The sequence below is a fragment of the Cervus canadensis genome, chromosome 3 (assembly GCF_019320065.1).
Source record: "Cervus canadensis isolate Bull #8, Minnesota chromosome 3, ASM1932006v1, whole genome shotgun sequence".
Classification (NCBI taxonomy): domain Eukaryota; kingdom Metazoa; phylum Chordata; class Mammalia; order Artiodactyla; family Cervidae; genus Cervus; species Cervus canadensis.
Genome location: NC_057388.1, coordinates 106407122 through 106431912, shown reverse-complemented (window position 1 = coordinate 106431912; position 24791 = coordinate 106407122). Strand labels below are relative to the sequence as shown.

Genomic DNA, 24791 nt, shown 5'->3' with positions numbered 1-24791 from the left:
AAGAGTCGGACAAGACTGAAATGACTTAGCACGCAGAGGTCCTTAAGTAACATGTTCTCCTGATTGTTTCTACCCAGGTGTATTCAAAACACTTGCTTTTGTAATAAACTTGCTCTTAATTAATTGTTTAAAGTCCCTGTATCCCTATAGGAGATATGGGGACTCTTTGCCTCATATGGTTGAGAATAAGACAATTATCTAGCAAGTACTTTCCTTCTACAATTAATTATAGTCACTATATATAGTTACAAAAAGGATTTCTACCTCCCAAACCTGACATAATTTGTTTTTGAACTAATTCCACAGAAGCTCAGCCACCTCCTGCAAGAATAATTATATATTTAAATTTGAAAACAATTTCTACTCTATCAGCCCTTTCGAGCCTCTAACTAGCTCCATTGTTTCTCCTAGGTGAGTATGTGCGATTTAGGGTGGGGGGAAGATGCGTAATTTTACGCTACTTTTTATCTTAGCTAACCATCCATCCTCAGTCACACTTTCAGTTTCATTTAGATTTGAGGTTTCCATTTGAATGTGTTTGAATAAGACGCCAAAATCTGAGGGCATCAGCATTTTATAGTGCTATATGGGAAATGCGGCAGATTCTGGAATTCACTGATTTTTCTTAGCATTTTGATTATATGGGTCTATGAGTTCAGATGAATCAAAGTAAAAATGAAACTCAGCAGGCATGATGAAATCAACTGAAGCTGCCGAAACGGTTGGTCAGAGCCCACAAAAATTGTTTCATTCTCTGAGACTGGGGGGATAGGACCAGACCTAATTCAAGAGACAGCTTCTGTCATCATTCAAGTCCTCAAACAGAGAAAGACATTCCTCAGCAGCAGATTTGGTTTCTTAAGCTGTAGCTTGGCACAGACTTCAGTAAATGACACAGAATTAATCTCTACAAACAAGAGGATATATGCACGATGTCACTTTTCAAGTTATACAAACTAGAATTTAATTCCCCCAACATTCACACGGTATTGGTAACTGGATGAGGATGGGGAGAGACCCAGATGACATATATTTTAAACAATTTAATTTCTGCTGTAGACTTAGAGATGCAAATAGAGACAAGGAAACAAGCCTGACCTTGTGCAGAGGAAGCTGTGTATATTCTCGGCTCTGTCTTTCCTCTGGGAGCCTCACGAGGGGGCACAGAACTTAAATGACACTTTCAAAGAAATATTTTGTTCATTTGTAAAACAGAAAGGCTAATATTTTCCTTACCCAGCTCACAGGGGGCTGTATACAAGGAAACCACACATGTATAAAACCTGGGAAATGCTATGATGTGGGCACTTAACTGTGTCCATGTTAGAACATTCTGAAAAAGAAGGTGGGCATCAAAACTGCTAACTGCTATCTGGCAATTCAGGTAGGAGGTATGGAATATTGCCAGTTGCCTGCAAAAACCGAAGATTGCTCTCTCTCGGACACAAAAATATTCCACGCAATTGCAATTAAAGATTCACTGTGCTTTTGTTTGCATGAAATATCAGGTAAAGTATGGATTAAGAAGTACTGATGAAGCTGCAGTCCTACAAGAAGCTGGAGGCCATACAGTGTCAGTGAACAGGACAGCTCTTTGTCTATCAAACGTCCTAAGAATATTTCTAAGAGCAACAGCCTTGGGAGAAAAATGCAAATGAACACTGACCACCAGACTTCTCCTATTTTCCCATTTAAAATATAAAGTCTTCCTGAAACATACCACTTTTTTCTTGAGCATCAGCTGCAATACTTTTACATCACAAATCTATTAGATTATCAAACATTTTGTGTTTTCCAAAACTTTTGTATGTGCTTTTCACAAAACATTACTTGAATTTTTTTTTTTTAATTCACAGAACACCTAGTAAAGTGCTAGACAAATAGCAGACACTTAATAAATTCTTCCTGAGGACTGATTTAGTATGAGAAAACATGATAATGTTAGCTACAACTGTTAATATACTCCCACATATACTATTTAATGTAGCCAGAATCTTTTAAGAATGGTAATAAAAATCTGCAGAAGTTGGATTTCATAACTATATTGAGTTAATCCATTATTTAAAGGGAACCCCTATCTAATGCAAAGCTAACTTCATAATTAGAATTGATAAATGAGAAATATTTTACCTTTATATATGAATGAGTAATTATGACAGAAAGAAACTGATTTTCATTGGCCAGCACATGAGAACCTGCCTATTTTGAGCATGAGGCTATAATCCATCTCCCAAAATATGGTTAAAAATGCACCTACATTATTTTCTGTCAATATCTTTTTCTTAAGCAGTTGAAACTAATTTCTTATCATACAGTTCTGTTAAACTTGACTAGACAAAAGAAGGATTATTGTCTAGTAAATGCATGATAAAGTTCTTTTGACCAATTTAATTTTAAGGATAGTGCATTCATTTTCTGCATGTAAGAAGAGAAAAATCAGAACAGGCTCCATCTCTGCTTTGTATCTGGAACATCGTGTGGTTTAATTGCCGACCTCGATGTACTAAGCAGTAAGCAGCTGCGCATGTATCGTTACATTCCTTAGGACACCTCCTTGAGTGGATGCAATAACTTATTACATCGAATAGGTCTAATTCTCCCTTGATTTATGGAAGCGGTAATAACAGTCCATCTCACAGAATGCTTCACCAGGAGGAATCCAGATCCGGGCACTAAAATCTTTATGGCCTCCTCAGGAGAAGTTGGGATGTGGGTGGTATTCTCAGCACCACAGCTGAGAAAAACAGGGGGATCTGCCTGAGGCCTCAGGCAAGTCAGTTACCCAGGGAACAGAATCCAGGTCTCCTGATGCCCTGCTCACAATCACAAAAGCACAGAACTCCCGGAAGAGTTGCCCAAATCATGTGTACAGACAAGAGAGGGGAAACGAGACCCAGGATGCTCATCACAGAATCCCTATAGCAACCTGGCACTGTCTCCCTCTGATGGCACATAAAGTACACTGGAGGGTATTGCAAAGCATAAAATCCTAAAGGTACCCTTAATTAGGTGGGATCATTGCTCTCACTCCCTGACTTCCTGCAGCCCCAAATTCCTCTCTGTGGTGCCGAAACTCAAAAGCAAGATGTAGTTACAGAAACACTCTTTGGCTTACAAGGGACCATCAAGCTCTGATGATGATGAAACTTGATAGCAATAATGTCGAACTTTATATGACCATAATCTGAGTTTACAATGATACATTAAGCCATAATGTGACTATTTATATCACCATAAACTGAGTTTATGGTGATATAAATAGTCATGCTAATGGCATTAACAGCAGCTCTCAGTGGAATCACAGCTGTTGAGTGCTGCTTATGCCATTAGCATTGCTACTCATATCACCATCAACTTAGGTAGTCACAGTCGTTACCTACAAATATACAAGAAAGATGAATGTCCACACTTTATGCCCAGATCTAGTCTCCTATACTGGAGACGTTATAGCTGTCACTCTCCTCTATGTATTAAGGTCTACCTAGCCCTCTATTTCAGAGAAGGCAATGGCAACCCACTCCAGTACTCTTGCCTGGAAAATCCCATGGACAGAGGAGCCTGGTGGGCTGCAGTCCATGGGGTCACGAAGAGTCAGACACGACTGAGCGACTTCATTTTCACTTTTCACTTTCATGCAATGGAGAAGGAAATGGCAACCCACTCCAGTGTTCTTGCCTGGAGAATCCCAGGGACGGGGGAGCCTGGTGGGCTGCTGTCTATGGGGTCGCACAGAGTCGGACACGACTGAAGCGACTTAGCAGCAGCAGCAGCAGCCCTCTATTTGGCTCTGTTTATACCAAAGAGCAATCTGTTTTTCTGCCAACCTCTGATTTGCCGGGAAACACTATTTAAAATTGATAAGAAGGTGCAAGCCGCCACTGTAGGCACACTTACGGTCTCCTTGGCAGCGCAGGGGACCCACACTCAGTTTGGCTTCTGAGCCTTGCCGGTCGGTATCTCCAACCACCACCTGGCTGACCGGCAGGTGATCTTTGTAGGATAAGAAACCAGCATCCTTTCTCCTGAATCACAAGGAAAGACAAACACATGAAGAGGTTATGTTAGAAGCACATCTTTTCTGATTATTGTTTAAGTTGTCCGACAAATGACCACATTCCGATGACTGCTCAGAGGTTCACTAAGTAGAACCACAGTTAAAGAGTTGCTCCTCTCTTCCACTTGGTGGTTTTGCAACTCATGGCTCAGAAGCAACTGTGACCTCTTTGCTTTCTGGAAAACAGAACTGACGCCCTGCTTTCCGGAGTCACAACCAGTACACAGCATACTGTTTCCGGTTGAGTGTAGACTACCACGTTGCTTGAAGCACTCACATCAAACACCTGAGCACACGTGCAGAGTTTGCTGCTTTTATGGAATCAAAAGTTCAACGAAGTCAACGTGATCTCTTGCATAAAATGAGAAACAAAGCCCTATTAAAAAAAATACCCTTGTCTCCTTAATTGCTTTTTTTTCCCACTGTGCATCAGCTAAATAAGAGGCACTTTTTGTTCCTTCATCTCTTCTTGTTTATTTTAACAACCAAAAGACTTCATGTGAATTTTCCAACACAGAGCAGGTGTTCACTAAGTCTCTATTTCCATCTATAATGAGGAGTGGAGTTTAGATGCAAGCCCAACTTGGCTTTTTTCTTGGATTTCTCCTCCTGTTTATGCTTATCTTATTTCAGGTCTCCTAATTCAACCCTGTACACACCCTAAATAGAGGGAGAGGGCAAGGCTAGTTGTAAAGCACTAATTCTAGGATGAAGCACAGAAATGCAGGAGATGTTCTTGGGGATGGAGCCAAGGTGAGTGATGCTGCAGGACAGATTTTACCTTGATAGGAAATGCCTGGCCCTTATCCTCTTTTTGTACTGCTGTGACTGAGAGATCCCCTAACTTGGGGCTGGATGGCTGGGAGGCACGCAACAGGATCAAGTCATTCCACAAATTTATCTTTTTGCATGATTTTGTGCACTGTTCGGCCTAAATGTAAATGAGAATTTTGAAACTGTATGTACAACTGATCACAGGAAAGACAACTGGTTTTGGATGACGGAAGAACGAGAGAGAGAGTTCAGTAGTCAGGTGAAAGATGCGCCAGTTGCATCTCTTGCTGGCAGTTGAGGAGAACCAAACTTGGAAACCTGCCTCCAAAATGCTGTGCTGTTAGGAGCAGTTAATTGCGCCTCTGACTTTCTAGAACATCACTGAACATACACTCCTTCATGTGTCAGGACCCACAGAAACCCAGGAAGGAGTCACAGAATTTAGCCACTGGACCCCAAACAAGCATATTTTCCACTGCTTTGGTTATGTCAGTCTTTCCAAGATAAAGTTAATCCTTTTTTTTTTTTAATCAAATGAGAACAAGATCATGCAGAAAAGCACTGTGGCTTTTACTGACATTGCAGCTACTGATGATCCAGCCTCAAATAATTTGTAAGCCTACCTTCTGGTGACTCAGACAGTAAAGAATCTGCCTGCAATGCAAGAGACCCGGGTCCAATTCCTGGATCAGGAAGATCCCCTGGAGAAGGGAATGCTTACCCACTCCAGCATTCTTGCCCGGAGAATTCCATGGATTAGGTGCCTGGTGGGGTACAGTCCATCCCAAAAGAGTTGGACACGACACAGTGACTAATACTTTCACTCCTTGTATTAGAACTTCTATCAGTTAATATTATGTCAGAGAGGGAAGAAAGTCTTTACTATTAAATTTTCATATTTAGTATTTCTTAAAGGGACAATAAAAGCAAACACCCTTGTAATTTGACAGTTTACTGGAATAATGTACATTACTGTGGAATTTCAGGCTGAGATTCTCTACAAGTTCATTATCATCTAAGTAAGGGATCTGCAAGCTAAGACCTGAGAAAAGTTCATCTTGCTGCTTTTTCTGGGATGGACCATAAGCTATTTAAAATTTGTTTTAAACAGTTGAAAAGAAATCCAAAGCAGAACAATAGTTTATGCCATATGAAAGTTACATAAAAATCAAAGTCAGTCAGTGTCTGTACGTAAAGTTTTACTGAAATCAGACTTTTAATTTTTGAAAGTTTTTTCAAACTTTTAAATTTAAAAAAAAGTCTAATTTTAATTTTTCTTTCTTTTTCACATACCGTCTATGGTGTTTCCAGGTTACATCGGCAGAGCTGAGTAGCTGTGTTAGAGACCATGTGGCCCTCAACGCCTAAAATATTATCTGGCCCTTTAAGAAAATCCTGTCAACTCTTACTCCAAATCATCAGTATCCATTTTCCTCTGGGAACTGATGGATCTAATATCCCACTGATAATCATGGTGGCCTAATGTGCAACTTATTTCACATTTGAGTGTAGGGAAGGGACATGAGACTATCCTTGAGGTGGGGAAAGAAAACAAAAATATTTAAGCTGACATTTATTCACTCTAGCAGTGAGAAATAATTAGAATTTATTAATAACCAATGTTTTGATTGAGGTTGCACTACATGACCGTCACATGTCAGGATGCTCAACATCTTTACCTGATACTTGGTATTGTCAGTTCATTTATGATGAATGAGAAAGTTACTACTTTAGAACAAATCTTGTGCTAATATAAGAGTAGTTTGCAAACAAATGTTTGGAAATATTCCAATCATTATGTAATTTTATTGCCAAAATTGATATGTGCATAATCACATAAGAATTTACATATCTATATACTTCTACAACTTGGAAACATAGTTTTAAAATATATGTACTAAATTGGTAAATGTAGAGTTTCAGTGGATTTTGGACTTATTTTATAATACTGAAATGGGTCATTAATCAATTACTTTGTAAATAAAACTGACTCAGAGATGATAGAAATTTGCTACATTTTATCAAAAACCTTTGCGTTTCTGGTCAATAAAGCTGAAAAATTAACATCATGATTCATTTGGAAATATGCTTTTATCTAGTTTGTTATATGTACCTTGAGGTAATATTTTTCCACTATGATAGCCAATAAAGTCAAGTGTCAAAATGAATGAAAAACAACAGAGAGGCAGATCTTCAAATTAGTAACTCAAGACTATATAAAATAATATGTATTTAATCATATCACAGTTATAAAACCAATTAAAGGAAAAAACTATTAATTTCTATTACTATTTTAGAAAAAATGTTAATGTCAACTTTATATCATTTAAATTTTTAAATTTTGTTTATATTGAACATAAAATGTTAATTCACCGAACCTATGTCTTATTTTTATACTTATTTGTAAATATGTATTCAAAATTTTTGAAAAATAGGAAAAGGATAAAAAATAGGAACACTGCTCTAATTCATAGAAAACAATAACAATAGGGTTTCTACCACTGATCACCTGTGTAGACCACACTGTTTCTTGTAGACAACATCTAATCTGAAATCAATTCTTCCATAGAGGCATCATTATCCCCATTTAACTGATGAGAATCAGATAATTTATCTTGACCAAGGTCACCAGCTCAATAACCACAGAGTCTGGATTCAGTTCTAGATTATCTGGATCCTAATCAAGGATTTTCCAAGGGGCGGGGGATGGAGAGGAAAAGCAAAACAGAAGAGAACCAAAAAAGCAACTATGTTAATTAAAAACCCTTTTTATTTTCATTTACAGATGAAGTGAAAATGTACTTTTCAAGATATACTTAGCTATTTTGAAATGTTGAGAAAATTATTTGTAATTAGTAAATTCAAAGGTATCTGTAATGTTATACTCACAAACATCCCCTGCACCATCAACATACTTAGTAAAAGTGATCTAGAACTACCACAGGCCCCAAACTAATCATGATCTTTAGTGGTCCATAGAAGCTTACAAAAGGTTACAATTCAGCTAATACACAAATCCCTCTTAGCCTCAGGGATATGTGCCAAGACCTCCAATGGATGGCTGAAATCGTGGATGGTACTGAACCCTATATGTACTATGCTTTTCCCTATGTTGTTCAGTTGCTAAGTCACATCTGACTCTTTGAAACCCCATGGACTGCAGCACGCCAGGCTTCCCTGTCCTACTATCTCCCGGAGTTTGCTCAAATTCATGTCCATTGAGTCAGTGATGCCATCCCACCACCTCACCCTCTACCACCCTCTTCTCCTTTTGCCTTCAATCTTTCCCAGCATCAAGGTCTTTTCCAATGAGTCGGCTCTTTGCATCACAAGGCCAAAGTACTGGAGCTTCAACTTCAGCATCAGTCCTTCCAGAGAAAGGTTAATTCAGGGTTAATTTCCTTTAGGATTGACTGGTTTGATCTCCTTGCAGTCCAAGAAACTCTCAAGAGTCTTCTCAGTTCAGTTCAGTCACGCAGTCATGTCCAACTCTCTGCAACCCCATGGACTGTAGCACACCAGGCCTCCCTGTTCATCACCAACTCCCAAAATTTACCCAAACTCATGTCCATTGAGTCGGTGATGCCATCCAACCATTTCATCATCTGTCATTCCCCTTCACCTCCTGCTCTCAATCTTTCCCAGCATCAGGGGCTTTTCCAATGAGTTAGTTCTTCATATTAGGTGGCCAGAGGATGTGGCCAAAGGAGTTTCAGCTTCAGCATCAGTCCTTCCAATGAATATGCAGGACTGATTTCCTTTCGGATGGACGGGTTGGACTTCCTTGCAGTCCAAGGGACTCTCAAGAGTCTTCTCCAATACCACACTTCAAAAGCATCAATTCTTTGGTGCTCAGCTTTCTTTATAGTCCACCTCTCACATCCATACATGACTATTGGAAAAACCATAGTTTTGAAGTCTTCTCCAGCATCACAATTCAAAAGCTTTTTACCTATACCTACTCTATATATCTGTGATAAAGCTTAATTTATAAATGAGGCACAATACAGGATTAACAACTAATGATAACATAAGACAGTTATAACAATATAGCATTATAAAGATGTGAATGTGGCCTCTCTCACACACACACTATCTTAACGCCTTTTCCATCTGAACTAAGCACTGTGATATAACTTTTGCCATCTGAGGTGTGATAGCAAAACTACCAATGCATTTCTACTTCCTTCTTCACAATCTCATGGATAGAAGATTCATTCTTACCATAAACCTTAGCAACCTCACCATATGGTTTTGTTTCCTTATTAAATCACTGCCTTTTCACTTAACGGCAGTACTTAATGGCTTCTCTTTGGCATATCTGAATTGCCAGCGTTGCTACTCTTGTGCTTTGGGGTCATTATTAAGTAACATGAACAAAAGAATTGCAATACCATGACAGTCCATCTGATAACCCAGAAGGCTAATAAATGACCATCTTAGTGGTACATGCTGGACAAAGGGTTGATCCCCTTTCTAAGTGGATGGAGAAGGATGTCATCAGATTTCATCACACTGCTCAAAACACTGCAATTTAAAACAACTGAATTGTTGATTTCTTAAATTTTCCACTTAATACTTTCAGATCACTGTTGACTGAGGTTAACTGATACCACATAAAGCAAAACCCTGGATGGGGGACTACTGTAGAGATAACCCTCAGATACTCCTCAAACCAAGAAAATAGGACAGGATAATCAGCTGAGAAACAAAAATATCTATATAAAGTTACCTGCTCCATCATTTTTGATAAGGGATATAAATAGGGCTCCAGAGATTTTAAAGTCACAAACAGCTGTGTTTCAAACTCACAAAACGGTCGACCCAACTGGAAACAAATTGGTTGTAGAAACAAATTCACGGGTGGCAATAAAGTGGCTTGACTAGCACCAAGCATCTGATGTGATCCTGCGGCAAAACCCACTTTCAAAAACTGATGAGTGAGTGGATAGAAAATAAACTAAGACCTCAAAAGGCTCCCTTCCAAACACCTATAAGACTTCTATCTTAGCACCAGCGTGAAAATTATTTAGCAAGCAAAACAAGACTTCATTGAAAGTTATGATCTTTAACGATCGAGGTCAATCTAATTTAGAGAGATATTCAGTAACTATTTATCATGTTAGCATAATCTAATTACATCTGTTGCTGGGCTGGTACATTAAAAAAAATTCTATCATCCATTTCCAATAGGCCCTGAACTCAGACTCTCCTGTAATCTTTTTATTAGTGTTGTTATTAAAATAAAACTTGATTCTACAGAATTTGCTTCTCTAACCTGGCATGATGGCCCTTTTACTTCAGTACTATTTTCCTGAGGAATTCTGTCTTACTCTGCTGCTCTCCCCTTGCCTTCTTCTCTTTTCCTGCTGAGAAAGCAAACAAGCCTCTAGGCAGATTGGTCTTGCCCTCAGCTCAGTAAAAAACAAAAACAAAAAACCCTGAAGGAAAATAAACAGTCTAAGCTTCTGCAATTATAAGCTTGCTTTTCTACCAGATGTTATAAAAGTTACCACACTATGAGTATGTTCCATAATTCTAGCAGAGAAGAATTTCTCCTACTTTCTGAAGTTTTAGAAATACTTGTATTAAACACATTGAATTACAGTCAGTGAACTTTCATGTATTCCCATCACAGGATCACCTAAGGTAGAAATTTCTGGAAGAATCCAGGAAGTCAAAGATTTAGCTACAGAGGATGTCACAGAAAGACACATAGAAATGGGGAATAAACACATGAGAAGATACTTAATATTATTAGTCATTCAGTTCAGTTCAGTTCAGTTCAGTTCAGTCGCTCAGTCGTGGCCAACTCTTTGTGACCCCATGAGCCAAAGCACTCCAGGCCTCCCTGTCCATCACAAACTCCCGGAGTTTACTCAAACCCATGTCCATCAAGTTGGTGATGCCATCCATCTCATCCTCTGTCGTCCCCTTCTCCTCCTGCCCCCAATCCTTCCCAGCATCAGGGTCTTTTCCAATGAGTCAACTCTTCGAATGAGGTGGCCAAAGTACTGGAGTTTCAGCTTCAGCATCAGTCCTTCCAATGAACACCCAGGACTGATCTCCTTTAGGATGGACTGGTTGGATCTCCTTGCAGTCCAAGGGACTCTCAAGAGTCTTCTCCAACACCACAGTTCAAAAGCATCAATTTTTCGGTGCTCAGCTTTCTTCACAGTCCAACTCTCACATCCATACATGACCACTGAAAAAACCATAGCCTTGACCAGACAGACCTTTGTTGGCAAAGGAATGTCTCTGCTTTTTAATATGCTATCTAGGTTGGTCATAACTTTCCTTCCAAGGAGTAAGCGTCTTTTAATTTCATGGCTGCAATCAACATCTGCAGTGATTTTGGAGCCCCCCAAAATAAAGTCTGACACTGTTTCCACTGTTTCCCCATCTATTTGCCATGAAGTGATGGGACCAGATGCCATGATCTTAGTTTTCTGAATGTTGAGCTTTAAGCCAACTTTTTCACTCTCCTCTTTCACTTTCATCAGAGGCTTTTTAGTTCCTCTTCACTTTCTGCCATAAGGGTGGTGTCATCTGCATATCTGAGGTTATTGATATTTCTCCCAGCAACCTTGATTCCAGCTTGTGCTTCTTCCAGCCCAGCATTTCTCATGATGTACTCTGCATATAAGTTACATAAGCAGGGTGACAATATACAGCCTTGATGCACTCCTTTTCCTATTTGGAACCAGTCTGTTGTTCCATGTCCAGTTCTAACTGTTGCTTCCTGACCTGCATATAGGTTTCTCAAGAGGCAGGTCAGGTGGTCTGGTATGTTCATCTCTTTCAGAATTTTCCACAGTTTATTGTGATCCACACAGTCAAAGGCTTTAGCATAGTCAATAAAGCAGAAATAGATGTTTTTCTGGAACTCTCTTGCTTTTTTGATGATCCAGCAGATATTGGCAATTTGATCTCTGGTTCCTCTGCCTTTTCTAAAACCAGCTTGAACATCTGCAAGTTCACAGTTCATGTATTGCTGAAGCCTGGCTTGGAGAATTTTGAGCATTACTTTACTAGCATGTGAGATGTGTGCAATTGTGTGGTAGTTTGAGCATTCTTTAGGATTGCCTTTCTTTGGGATTGGAATGAAAACTGACCTTTTCCAGTCCTGAGGCCACTGCTGAGTTTTCCAAATTGGCTGGCATATTGAGTGCAGCACTTTCACAGCATCATCTTTCAGGATTTGAAACAGCTCAACTGGAATTCCATCACCTCCACTAGCTTTGTTCGTAGTGATGCTTTCTAAGGCCCACTTGACTTCACATTCCAGGATGTCTGGCTCTAGGTCAGTGATCACACCATTGTGATTATCTGGACCGTGAAGATCTTCTTTGTACAGTTCTTCTGTGTATTCTTGCCACCTCTTCTTAATATCTTCTGCTTCTGTTAGGTCCATAACATTTTGGTCCTTTATCGAACCCATCTTTGCCTGAAATATTCCCTTGGTAGGTCTAATTTTCTTGAAGAGCTCTCTAGTCTTTCCCATTCTGTTGTTTTCCTCTATTTTTTTGCATTAATCGCTGAGGAAGGCTTTCTTATCTCTCCTTGCTATTGTTTGGAACTCTGCATTCAAATGGGAATATCTTTCCTTTTATCCTTTGCTTTTCACTTCTCTTCTTTTCACAGCTATTTGTAATGCCTCCTCAGACAACTATTTTGCCTTTTTGCATTATTAATTAGAGACATGAAATTAAAAGTCTCCTGAGATGCCACTTTACTCCCATCAGAATAGCTATAATAGAAAGGACAGGTAATAACAAGTGTTGACAAGGATTGGATGAAACTAAAATCATCACACATCACTGATGGTATTGTAAAGTGGTGCAATCACTTTTGAAAGCCATTTGGTAGTTTCTAAAATGTTAAATAGAGGTTTACCATATGACCTCAAAATTCCATTCCTGGTATCTACCCAAAGAAAAGCACATGTCCACACAAAGACTTTTAGGCAGATGATTACAGAAGCTTCATTCACAATAGCCCCAAAGTGGAGACAACCCAAATGTCCATCAACTAGCAAATGGATAAACAAAAGATAGTATATCTATACAATAGAACATTGTTCAGCAATAAAAGAAATAAAATGTAAACACACACAATACAAAATGAATAAACCTCAAAAACATGATGCTAAGTGAAAGAAGTCAGACACAGAAGACCACATATGCCATAATTCTGTTCATATGAAATGTCCAGAAAAGACAAATATTTACAGATAGAAAGTAGATTAATGGGTGCCAGGGTCTGGGAATTCAGATCAATGGCAAATTCCCAAACTACCTTTAAAATAGGAACCGTATCTCATTCATCAAAAGCCAAATATCCATGGTTTTCCAGGACATGCCTAAAAGTAAAATTCTCTTCAACTGTCACCATTTGCAACTCAAATCTCAAAACTGGAAATGCCAGTACTTTATAGCATCAAATCTTTACCTCAAGGACTGTTTCTAAACTTCTTGGAGTATTTTATGCAATTTTTGGTTCAAGCAATATGTTCACATTACCTATAAGTCTTTGCATCTTTCCTCTGGATCTCTTATATCTCCTAATAGCCATTCCCGTGCTACTTTGGAAAAAGTTGTTGCTCTTGTGTAGTCGCTAAGTCGTGTCCTACTCTTTGCAATCCCATGGACTCCAGTATGGAATGGATTGCCATTTCAGGAAAAGTAGATTTTACTTTTTCCATAACAAATACTCAGAAAAAGCAGGTGAGATGGATGTGGCCAAGCTGGCAGAGCAGGAAGACCCTGAACTCACCTCCTTCATGGGCACAGCAAAATAACAACTATTTCCAGATTGACCTGAAGACCAGAAGAAAAGATTTTTCATGACTACAGATATAAAAAGGAACCACAAGATGGGTAGAAGGAGTGGAAATAAGGTGGAGTCAAGACCTACATTCCTGGGTGGCGGTGGTGGTGGTCATGGTGGGTTAGTCGCTAAGTTGTATCCTACTCCTGAAACCCTATGGACTATAGCCCACCAGGTTCCTCTGTCCGGGGGATTTCCTAGGCAAGAATACTGGAGGTGGTTGTCACTTCCTTCTCCAGGGGATCTTCCTCACCCAGGGATTGACTTGCATCTCTTGTGTCTCTTGCATTGGCAGGCAGATTCTTTACTACTGAGCCACCTGGGATTATGGACAATTTTAGTTAACATATTTGTTCTGAATTCAGTGAGAATTTTTACTCTTTTTTGTTTTTGTTTGTTTTTGTTCCTGAACTCCATCTTTCTATATCTTCTCTTCCCAGGGATGCAACCCACTGCCTTTCCTTTAATAGGATATTAATGCTTTCATTCTTCCTCTGTCTTCACCCCTATTAAAACCACTTTCAGAGAATAATGTGACAAACCATTTTTTTTTTTTCATTCATGTTTAATTAAAGTGATGCCTTCATGAGGCAAAAGACTGCTCTTGGAAATCAGATCTCTATGAATGATAGAGGCAGGACAGGGAACAAAGAGGAATATTCCTAGCATCCTTGAAGCAACTACATGGAGATGATCACATGCTCTTAAAATGGCAGGCCTACCATCACATGGAGGAGGTTGGCCAGTTCCTTTATGTTCGTTTAAAAAAATCAGGATCCGAAGTCAATGCCTTTGTTCACAGTGCACATGAGGGCTATCTCAGTGTGGCCATCTCATTACAGTCTGAAATAAACAACACAGCTATCTGATATACAATAAAGTAGAACTTCAAAAATACTTCTAATGGTGTCCTCAGTCTCCACTGACTATGGTGTTTTCCTCAATGGATGTAAGGTAGTGTTTTCTACAAAGCAATTAGAGTAATTAAGAAAACAACCATCACAATTAGATCTTTAGAATCCCGGAATATGTCCCCTATGAAATGAAAGTAATTACAAATTCAATTACTCCTTTTCAGTGGGAATAGCTTAGGCCTTTTGTAAATGCATGACAATTATCTGTTCAGTTTAGAATCTCTTAGAAAGCCTTTGTAACCATTTCAGGATTCTATGCAAATTGCTCTCTTTTGATTTTCCTTCTGGAATGCAAGTTCCCTGAGGCCAGATATATTGTCTCCTGCAACTTTATAAACCAAATACTAGTGCACCTCAAAGAGGCTTATTCCATATGTTTCATGACTGAACAAATACATGAATAAACATAGAAGTCAACTAGGCCAATCCTATAATAGTCTTCAGTATGTGCTGACTATCAATGCTAAGAAATGAGAAAGAGATCTTTCTTATAATTGGAGTTCCTTGAAAGCTCTTGTAACACTTTCATTATTTCTTTTCTGTAATTGAAGTTTTATTTTTTTCTTTAGAAAGTAGTATTCAATTAGATGTTTCATATATAATTAATACAGCGGAAATAATTAAATCTTAAAGACAGGAGTCCGATTGCAACTCCGAGTCTATGTAAAAGTAAGTTACTAAATTTATCTGGGCCATTGTTTCTTTACATAGGTAAGTCATATATATTTTGGTTTTGAAGAGTATCAGAATATGCAGCTCTAAAATAGGCCTCTTTGGCATGTAGAGTATTTTGAGCTAAAGGCCACTGAGATCAGTAGACTCAAGAAAAACTCCAAACACAGGGCACCAGTGTTCTTTTTGTAAAGGAAAATTTCACTTGTAGAGATGTCTCTCTCCTGCACCTGGAGTGAAAGGGCTCTTAACGAATTTTTTCAGTGACGAAGGTACTGACTTAAACCTGCAAAACAAATCCTACTAAACATCTCCTTTGCCACGCTTTCCCTGCTCACTTTCTCATAACTTGCCTCCCCAGCCCAGAAGCCCCGAGCCCCTTGTCTTTCGGCTTAAGCTGCTTATGAGCCCACGTTCTAACCATTGCTTGGGTTATTCATCACGGGGTGCTTCCATAGGTGCATGAACGATGCACATGTTAACGAACACTTTCTGTTTGCCCTTCTCTTGCTAGTTTGGAGGACCCCCAACTGAAGAGCCTAAGATGGGTGGAGGAAAATAGAGTTTTGCCTCCCCTGTAGTTCTTATTCTACTTGTGTTTGTTAATTTTGTTATTATAGAAAACAAATAGTAATCATCTGAATAAATTTGGCAAACAAACATGTGGCTTAAAACATAAATGTTCGGTCTGTTTTTCAATGGCATGGGGTTATTGGTAGCTCTTTGAGGAGAGGACTTTGTGGTTTTATTTAATTTCCCCAGAAATTACTAGTACTGCATCCAACATACAGTTTGGGAGACTAGTTATCATCCTTATTTTTCAGATTAGGTAACAGATTTGGAATAAAACTATACCTGGTCTAAAGTATTCAACTAATTAGTGGATGAACTAGGAAAAGAAGACCAATCTTCATCACTGTAGAATTAAAGGAAATGCATGTGTACATTTCTCAAATTCTACTACAATAATTTCCATTTTTTTTCTCATGAATTATATGAAAATCTATTATTTTATCAAAGGAAGATTGTTTCACTAATTTGAAGACTAGTTTGTAAACTATTACAGTTTACTTTGTCTTTTTTACACTCTTCTTTTCCCTAAGCAAGGGTTCCTCGAGTGTATGTGTGTCTATTTTTAAGATGTTTGGTGAATGACTACTTTTGGTTGTCTTTTTATTTTTTCAATTGCTATTTATTTATGATATATTTGTTTGCGGCAGTGCTGGGTCTTTGTTGCTGTGAGGTCTTTTCTCTGGTTGCAGCGAGTGGAGACACCTCTCTAGCTGTGGTACCTGGGCTTTTCATTACAGTCGCTTCCCTTGCTGTGGAGTACAGGCTCTAGGCTCACGAGATTCACTAGTTGCAACATGTGGGGTCAGTAGTTGTGGCACACAGGCTTAGCTGCTCTGAGGCATAAGGGATCTTCCTGGATTAAGGATCGAACCCATGTCCCCTGCATTGGCAGGTAGATTCTTTACCACTGAGCCACAAGGGAAGTCCTCCTTGTGTTTCTGGAAACTGTGCCTCATATATTATATGACTGGTAAGGATGGGGTACTTGATGTGTGGCATCCTTGATAAGTCCATGTATTTTCATTTCCAGCAATTAATGGCCAACACTTGGCATCTCAGAAGTATTCAATGGGAAAATCTTCACTATTATTGGCTCCGTATATCTTTAAAAACTAAGGGTGAATATGTGAAATAGATCGCTAGTCCAGGCTCAATGCATGAGACAGGGCAGTCAGGGCTGGAGCACTGGGATGACCCTGAGGGATGGGAGGGGGAGGGAGGGGGGAGGGGGGTTCAGGATGGGGAACTCATGTACACCCATGGCTGATTCATGTCAATACATGGCAAAAACCACTACAATATTGTAAAGTAATTAGCCTCCAATTAAAATAAATAAATACATTTTAAAAAAAAATTTTTAAAAATTAAGGGTGAATATTCTGGGCTCTTTCAGGGTTTCCTAGAGATTTCCTTCTAACCGACAGACAATCGCAGACAAATCCGATCACTTCTGACTCCCCTCTGCTTTGGCATGGCTCCTCTTCAGCCTTCTTCCTGGCTCAACGGCCTTTCCTCTCAAGGTAGCATGTGGCTGGCTTCTTCCTACAGGTCCAACATTTAGTACCTGCATTCTCGTCTCATTGAACCCTGAAAGGTGGTGTTGACTACAGGCTGGCGTCCTGTCACTTTGAAGCAAGTCAGGGAGACAGCAGGCTGCTGTGAGCCTGTCCTGTCCTCTCCAGGTCCAGCAGTCATGGGTGGAGCTCTCTGACTCATTCTTGTGGAGCTGCCCCTTCCCTCTCCCATAGTGGTGGGGTTGGGTAGACCTCTCTGATTCACTCTTGTGGAGCTGCCCCTTCCCTCTCCCATAGTGGTGGGGTTGGGTAGAGCTCTCTGACTCATTCTCATGGAGCTGCCCCTTCCCTCTCCCATAGTGGTGGGGTTGGGTGGAGCTCTCTGATTCACTCTTGTGGAGCTGACCCTTCCCTCTCCCATAGTGGTGGGGTTGGGTGGAGCTCTCTGATTCACTCTTGTGGAGCTGCCCCTTCCCTCTCCCATAATGCTGGGGTGGTTAGAGGTAGAAAGAACATGCTAACAATTCTGCAAACAAATCTTTCCCATTGGTCTCTTCTCCAGGAATTTTTGGGTTTCTTGTATGTCACTTGAGGTAGATAATCAAGTCAGGGCTCTACTTTGCTTTAGAATGTGGGGGTACTTACCACTTAGTCAAGTTCACAGCCTTGGAGCCAGTACTGAAACTCCAAGACAACAGAAACAACCTAATTTATGACTGTTTCCCTGAACATGAAAAAACCCTAAACCTAGTCAATTTCTGTAACATCAAATTTCCATATGATTTATTCTCTGTGTAAAGTATTCCTTCACTGTTCCCACAGATCTTCACAATCATGAAAGACAACAATCAAGCTCTCCACCCTCTAAGTTTTTTCCTAAATAGATTACTTATAAGAGTATTGGTTCTGATGAATTTGGCCTCAGAAGAAAGTTCAATACACTCTGAATTTTTATTTTGTGGAGTTGATCACTCTAAAAGGTAGCTTTTTTTTCAATGATAGAAGCACTCTTCTTTTAACTAAGGATCACTGCTTTTCCTTTCCATCACCATTTCCAAAGCCCCCTTCATGTAACACAAATCCATAAAAATGACTCTTATTGATTATTACCACACTCTTTTCTCTACAGACATCACATCATCTTTGACATATTTTGTCATCCCACTTCATCTCAGGAGTGCATTTTGCTCCCCTAGTGCACAAAAAAGACTTGTTTGAAGTTTCCTTCATCCATTTCTGAAATCTGTAGGGCCCTTAAGATGATCAATATTTGTTTTTATGTTATCAATATCTTGAAGATGGTGTGAGGTGTAAACATGTGAAAAAGGCCTCAGCTATAGTAAGTAAAAGCACTTGTTAGGATGAGATGGTTCAAATAAAAACAAAGTTCCAAAACATCTCTCAGTACCTGGGACCAATGAGAGGCAGAAAGGACCCATGGAAAGAGGCTTAAGACAACTATCAGTCTTAAGCATGAATGAAGAAGGATAACCCAAGGAAATGAAAAATAAATGATCTGAAATTTGGGAGAGAGAAAGACAAAATAATTATGAGTAATATAAGCTGGAGAGATCTTCAAGGAGAAAAAGTCAATTATATTAAATGTTGCAAAGATGTCTAGTATATAAAAAATTATTGCTCTTGTTCAGTTGCTGTCACCTCCAACTCTTAGTGACCCCATGGACTGCAGCACACCAGGCTTCCCTGTCTTTCACCATCTCCCAGAACTTGCTTAAACTGATGTCCATTAGGTCGGTGATGCCATCAAACCATCTCATCCTCTGTCATCCTCTTCTCCTTCTGCCTTCTATCTTTCCCAGCATCAGGGTCTTTACTAATGAGTCGGCTCTTCATATCAGGTGACCAAAGTATTGGAGCTTCAGCTTCAGCATCAGTCCTTCCAATGAATATTCACGACTGACTTCCTTTAGAATTGACTCTCAAGAGTCTTCTCCAGCACCACAGTTCAAAATCATCAATTTTTTGGTGTTCAGCTTTCTTTATGGTCTGACTCTCACATCCATACATGACTGCTGGAAAAACCATAACTTTGACTATAGGGACCTTTGTCAGCAGAGTAATGTCTCTGCTCTTTAATGCACTATCTAGGTTGGTCATAGCTTTTCTTCCAAGAAGTAAGTGTTCTTTAATGTCATGGCTGCCGTGATTTTGGAGAAATTAGGTATATCAATATGGTGATCATTGGTGGACATATCTCAAAGACTTCCTTTAGAGTAATGAAGAACATTTTTTGGGACTGGTAATCAAATGGGAAATGAAAGGGCAGAGACCAGCCTTAAACTCCTATTCTGAAGTTGCAATGAGAAGTGGAAGAAGCAATAGGATAGAAGCTGGGGAGTTTGCAACATTAGGGGATTTTGTTTATACACTGCGTGCTGAGTTAATTAGGTTTTATAACATATGTCTGTAATCAATTTGCCAACATTATTTTACAAACTTTTGGAAGCAAAACTCATGACTGGCCTATGTATACAGGCAGTGTGTAGATGGCATAAAACTCTGTCAGCGAATGGGCTAAAGTGGTACATAATTAGGACATTCTGACCATTGTTGGGTAACACTAATAACAAGTGCAGATTCCTCTTGCTTCTCATCCAGGGAACAAAGAGCACCTGATTGTTTTCTTCAAATAAAAATGAATCAATTTTAGTATATGTGCTGCTGAAGCGAGCACATGAGACAGGATGCTCGGGGCTGGTGCACTGGGATGACCCAGAGGGATGGGATGGGGGAGGAGTTTGGGGGGTTTCACGATGGGGAACACATATACACCCATGGCAGATTGAAGTCAATGTATGGCAAAACCAATACAAAGTTGTAAAGTAAAATAAATAAATAAATTTTTAAAAAAAGACCAAAAAAAAAAAAAAAAAACCCCAAACAAATCAAGTGAGGAATCCCTGATCTTTCTGAAATATGATAGCCAACATATTTTGGGAAAAGATCCTTGGGCCTGCATCTTGGAGACAAGGACTGAAAGAAGAGCTAACTAGATAATTTCACAGTGAGGTTGGAGTTTTGTGGTTAACTCTAGTCAATTGGTGCTTTGAAGTTTATTAGGTTTAGACAAAGACAGAAATTCAGTAACCCACTCAGGGACATTCTAAAACTTCAGTTAATTAGATTTTAATAAACAAGGTCATTTCTTTGGCAACCTAACTTCAGAATTTAGAGGCTGAATCATTTATGATGCAGTCCAACTTATACAAATTAAAAGGCATATAAATCGTCCCCTCAGAAGAAAGGCAATAAAAATCCATCACTGTTAACTGAGGGATAACAAATACTGTCAAAGGAAAGAGTGAGTGGGCTAAACTTGTAGGGCCGTGCAAGTCCTGAACATTGCAAAACTCAATTTAGCGGCAGTTTTATGGAGAGAATAAAGCATATGAGTGTCTTGTTTGTGTAGATTTATTTTGCTCTAATGAGAAACCAGGAGGGGAAACAGCCACATTCTTCTAATAGGCAGAGTATCCAGTTTGCAACTAATTTGAAAATGGGGGGAAAAAGTGATGCAAACACATCTGGGGAGGATTAGCTGTCTCATTTCCTTGACGTGCACATGATTTTGATGACTAACCTTTTGTTGTTCTTGAGTTGCTCAGTTGTGTCCAACTCTTTGCAACCCCATGGACTGCAGCACACCAGGCTTCCCTGTCCTTCACCATCTCCTGGAGCTTCCTCAAACTTATGTCCATTGAATCAGCGATGCCATCCAACTATCCCATCTGTTGTCCCCTTCTCTTCCTGCCTTCTTTTCCAGCATCAGGGTCTTTTCCAATGAGTCAGCTCTTCGCATCAGGTGGCCAAAGTATTGGGGTTTCAGCTTCAACGTCAGTCCTTCCAATGAATATTCAGGACTGATTTCCTTTAGGATGGACTGGTTGGATCTCCTTGCAGTTCCAAAGGACTCTCAAGAGTCTTCTCCAACACCACAGTTCAAAAACACCCATTCTTCCATGCTCAGCCTTCTTTATGGTCCAACTCTCACATGCCTCCATGACTACTGGAAAAACCATAGCTTTGACCAGATGGACTTTTGTCAGCAGAGTAATGTCTCTGCTTCTTAATATGCTGTCTGGGTTGGTCATAGCTTTGCTTCCAAGGAGCAAGTGTCTTTTAATGTCATGCTGCAGTCACCGTCTATAGTGATTTTGGAGCCCAAGAAAATAAAGAGCAAATTGCTTTTCTTTTTCAAATAAAGAGCAGAGGGACTGAGAACCCACAGGGAATTTGACTTTGAAGGCCAGTGGGATTTGATTACATAACTTCCACAGGACTGGGGAAACAGAGACTCTTGGAGGACACAAACTAAACCTTGTGCACACCAGGACCCAGGAGAAAGGAGACGTGACCCCACAAGAGACTGAGCCAGACTTGCCTTGAGTGTCAGGAGTCTCCAGCAGAGGTGTGGGTGGCCTGCCGCGGGGTCACAGGCACTGACTGCAGCAGTCCTGGGAGGCATGGCAGGCTGACATACGTCCTTTTGGAGGAGGTCACCATCACCCCTACCGTAGTTTGGCCTCAGGCCAAGCTACAGAGAGGGAACACAGCCCCACCCCATCAGCAGAAAATTGGATTAAAGATTCACTGAGCACGGCCTTGCCCACCAGAGCAAGACCCAGTTTTCCCCACAGCCAGTCCGTCCCATCAGGAAGCTTCCACAAGTCTCCCAATCTCATCCATCAGAGGGCAGACGGAATGAAAACCACAATCACAGAAAACTAACCAAACTGATCATATGGATCACAGCCTTGTCTAACTCAATGAAACAATGAGCCATGCCTTTGTCAACTACAAACTGGCACTTGCCAAGAGCATTGCCAATGACTGAACAACAGGGGCACTTGCCATTTGCCTCTGTGGACCTATTGACCTTCAACACCCCTGAGGGAGTTCAGAGTGGAATGAGGCACTCTGGGCCCCAGGAAATCTTGTGGGACAGGTCTTTAGAGAGCTGGATGTTTCTAGAAACAGACTTTATGATCTCAGTCATCTCCTCATATCTAGAAAAGCACTAAATCCCGTCATGGTGACATCAGATCCTTGTGACTAGCAGAAAACCATTTGTAAAATTAGGGCTAAATGGTACTAAATTCTGCCTTCACCAAAACCTTACATATTGACCTTCCTCCCACTGGCTCTTTGCAGCAGTCTCTCCAAGCTATCTGAGGTGCTGTCTCCCAGGCCGCAGTCCTCATTTTGCCCCAAATAAAACTTAACTTGCAACTCTCAATTTGTGCATCTTTTTAGTCGACACCTTGAGGGCCACCCAAGGTGGCAAGTTCTGACAATCATGGTGGCGAGTTCTGGCAAAACGTGGTGTGCTGGAGAAGGGAATGGCAAGTCACTTCAGCATTCTTGTCTTGAGAACCCCATGAACAGTATGCAAAGGCAAAAGATAAGACACTGAAAGACGAACTCCACAGGTTGGTAGGTGCCCAATATGCTACTGGAGAAGAGTGGAGGAATAGCTCCAGAAAGAATGAAAAGGCTGAGCCAAAGTGGAAACAACATCCAGTTGTGGATGCGTCTGGTGGTGAAAGTAAAGTCCGATGCTGTAAAGAACAATATTGCCTAGCAGCCTGGGGTGTTAGGTCCATGAATCAAGGTAAATTGGAAGTGGTAAACAAGAGGTGGCAAGAGTGAACATCGATGTTCTAGGAATCAGTGAACTAAAATGGACGGGAATAGGTGAATTTAATACAGATGACCATTATATCTACTACTGCAGGCAAGAATTCCTTAGAAGAAATGCAGTAGCCCTCATAGTCAACAAAAGAGTCCAAAACGCAGTACTTGGGTGCAGTCTCAAAAATGACAGAACTCATTTTGTTTCCAAGGCAAAGCATTCAGTATCACAGTAATTGAAGTCCGTGCTCCAACCACTAACATTGAAGAAATTGAAATTGAACAGTTCTATGAAGACCTACAAGATCTTCTAGATCTAACACCAAAAGATGTCCTTTTCATTATAGGGAACTGGAAGGCAAAAGTAGGAAGTGAAGAGATTCTAACCTTACTTAGAGCTTATGTCAGTCTGCTTGACCTGCCATAACAAGCCATCATGGATTGCATGACATTTTTTATTTCCTCACAGTCCCGGAGTCTGGAAGTCCAAGTTCAAAGTGCCAGAAGTGCTGTCTGGTGAGGCCTCGCCCATTGTCTTGCAGACAGTCATCTTCTGACTACGTCCCCTCATGGCCCTTCCTTTGTTATGCCCAGAGAAAGTGAGCTGGCTCTGGGAGTCTTCCCTCTTCTCATAAGGACGCTCATTCTATTGGACTAGGGCTCCACCATTATGACCCCAGTTAACTCATCACCTTCTTAATGGCCTTATCTCCAGCTATAGTCTCACTGGGGGTTAGGGCATTAACATATGAAATTTGGGAAGAGATGTCATAATTCACAGTTATGTCTATACAGTTGCATACAACTTTCCATGCTGAGTTTTGGAAACATTAATTCTGGGGGATGATTATGTGTTTTCTGGAAAGAAAAAAGATTTGGTTTCCCAAGTGTGGGAAATACTGTATCTGCTCTATATTTCACTCCTGATGTTCCCTACATTGAGTAAAACCTATTTAACTTTGTTTAACCCAGAATCCTGGAAGAGGGACTTTTTCCTCGGCACACATACCAATACTCTAAGAAACAATGTTCTGCCTTGTACTAGTCTGTGAGGCACGGTTTTTGACATTCTGTGGCTTTTCAAATACAGCTTAAACAGCAAATCATTTACAGAGCTTAACAGATAAGATCAAAAGATGGAAAAGTAGAGAGCACTAGTGTGTACTTAACAACTTAATTGTAGATGCTTTGTTCACCCCTGTGTGTACTTATTCCCACCATACAAAGATAGTGTGTCTTAATCAATTAGTATAGAACAATGCTTGGGCTTCTGTAATAAAGCCTATTAAATTAGTATTCCTTCTATGGGAAAAAAATGAGAAGTTACTCAACCCAGATGTCCATCAATAGAGGAAAGATAAACAAATTGTGATACTGGGAAAAAAGCACAGTGGTGAAATAAAATGAACCATAGCTACACACAAAAACATCATCAATATAAAAAACAAATCACTGACAGGAAAAGTCAAACATGAAAGAGTTATGGTGGCCGAGAACAGGCAAAATAACCTAGGATAACAGAACCTAGGATACCCTTTTGGAGATTGTCGAGGAGGGGTCTAAGAAGCTGACCATGCTCTAGATCTTGATCCAGGAAATGATTTCATGAGTACACCAAGACATGAAATGATTGAGCTGTATTTTTAATATTCGTACACTTCACTCTACAAAAATTATAGTCAAGAGGGAAAAGCATCATGGTTCATTATTGCTTTCTAGGACAAGGTTGAAATTCCCAATCCTGGTCCCTTTGTGATATGAGCCTAAGTTATCCTTCCAGTACTCCATGCACTCTGGGGGGTCTGGACA

The 24791-nt window shown here is 40.1% G+C and overlaps 1 protein-coding gene across 1 annotated transcript in view; it reads right to left on the bottom strand.

The window, feature by feature from the left end:
• The window catches only part of CNTNAP2 (contactin associated protein 2), a 2193843-nt gene that overhangs the window by 405861 nt on the left and 1763191 nt on the right, over positions 1–24791 (bottom strand). The window contains exon 16 of the mRNA XM_043463954.1: positions 3895–4022. Coding sequence (XP_043319889.1) covers positions 3895–4022 — 128 coding nt within the window. The remainder of the gene's footprint in view (positions 1–3894; positions 4023–24791) is intronic.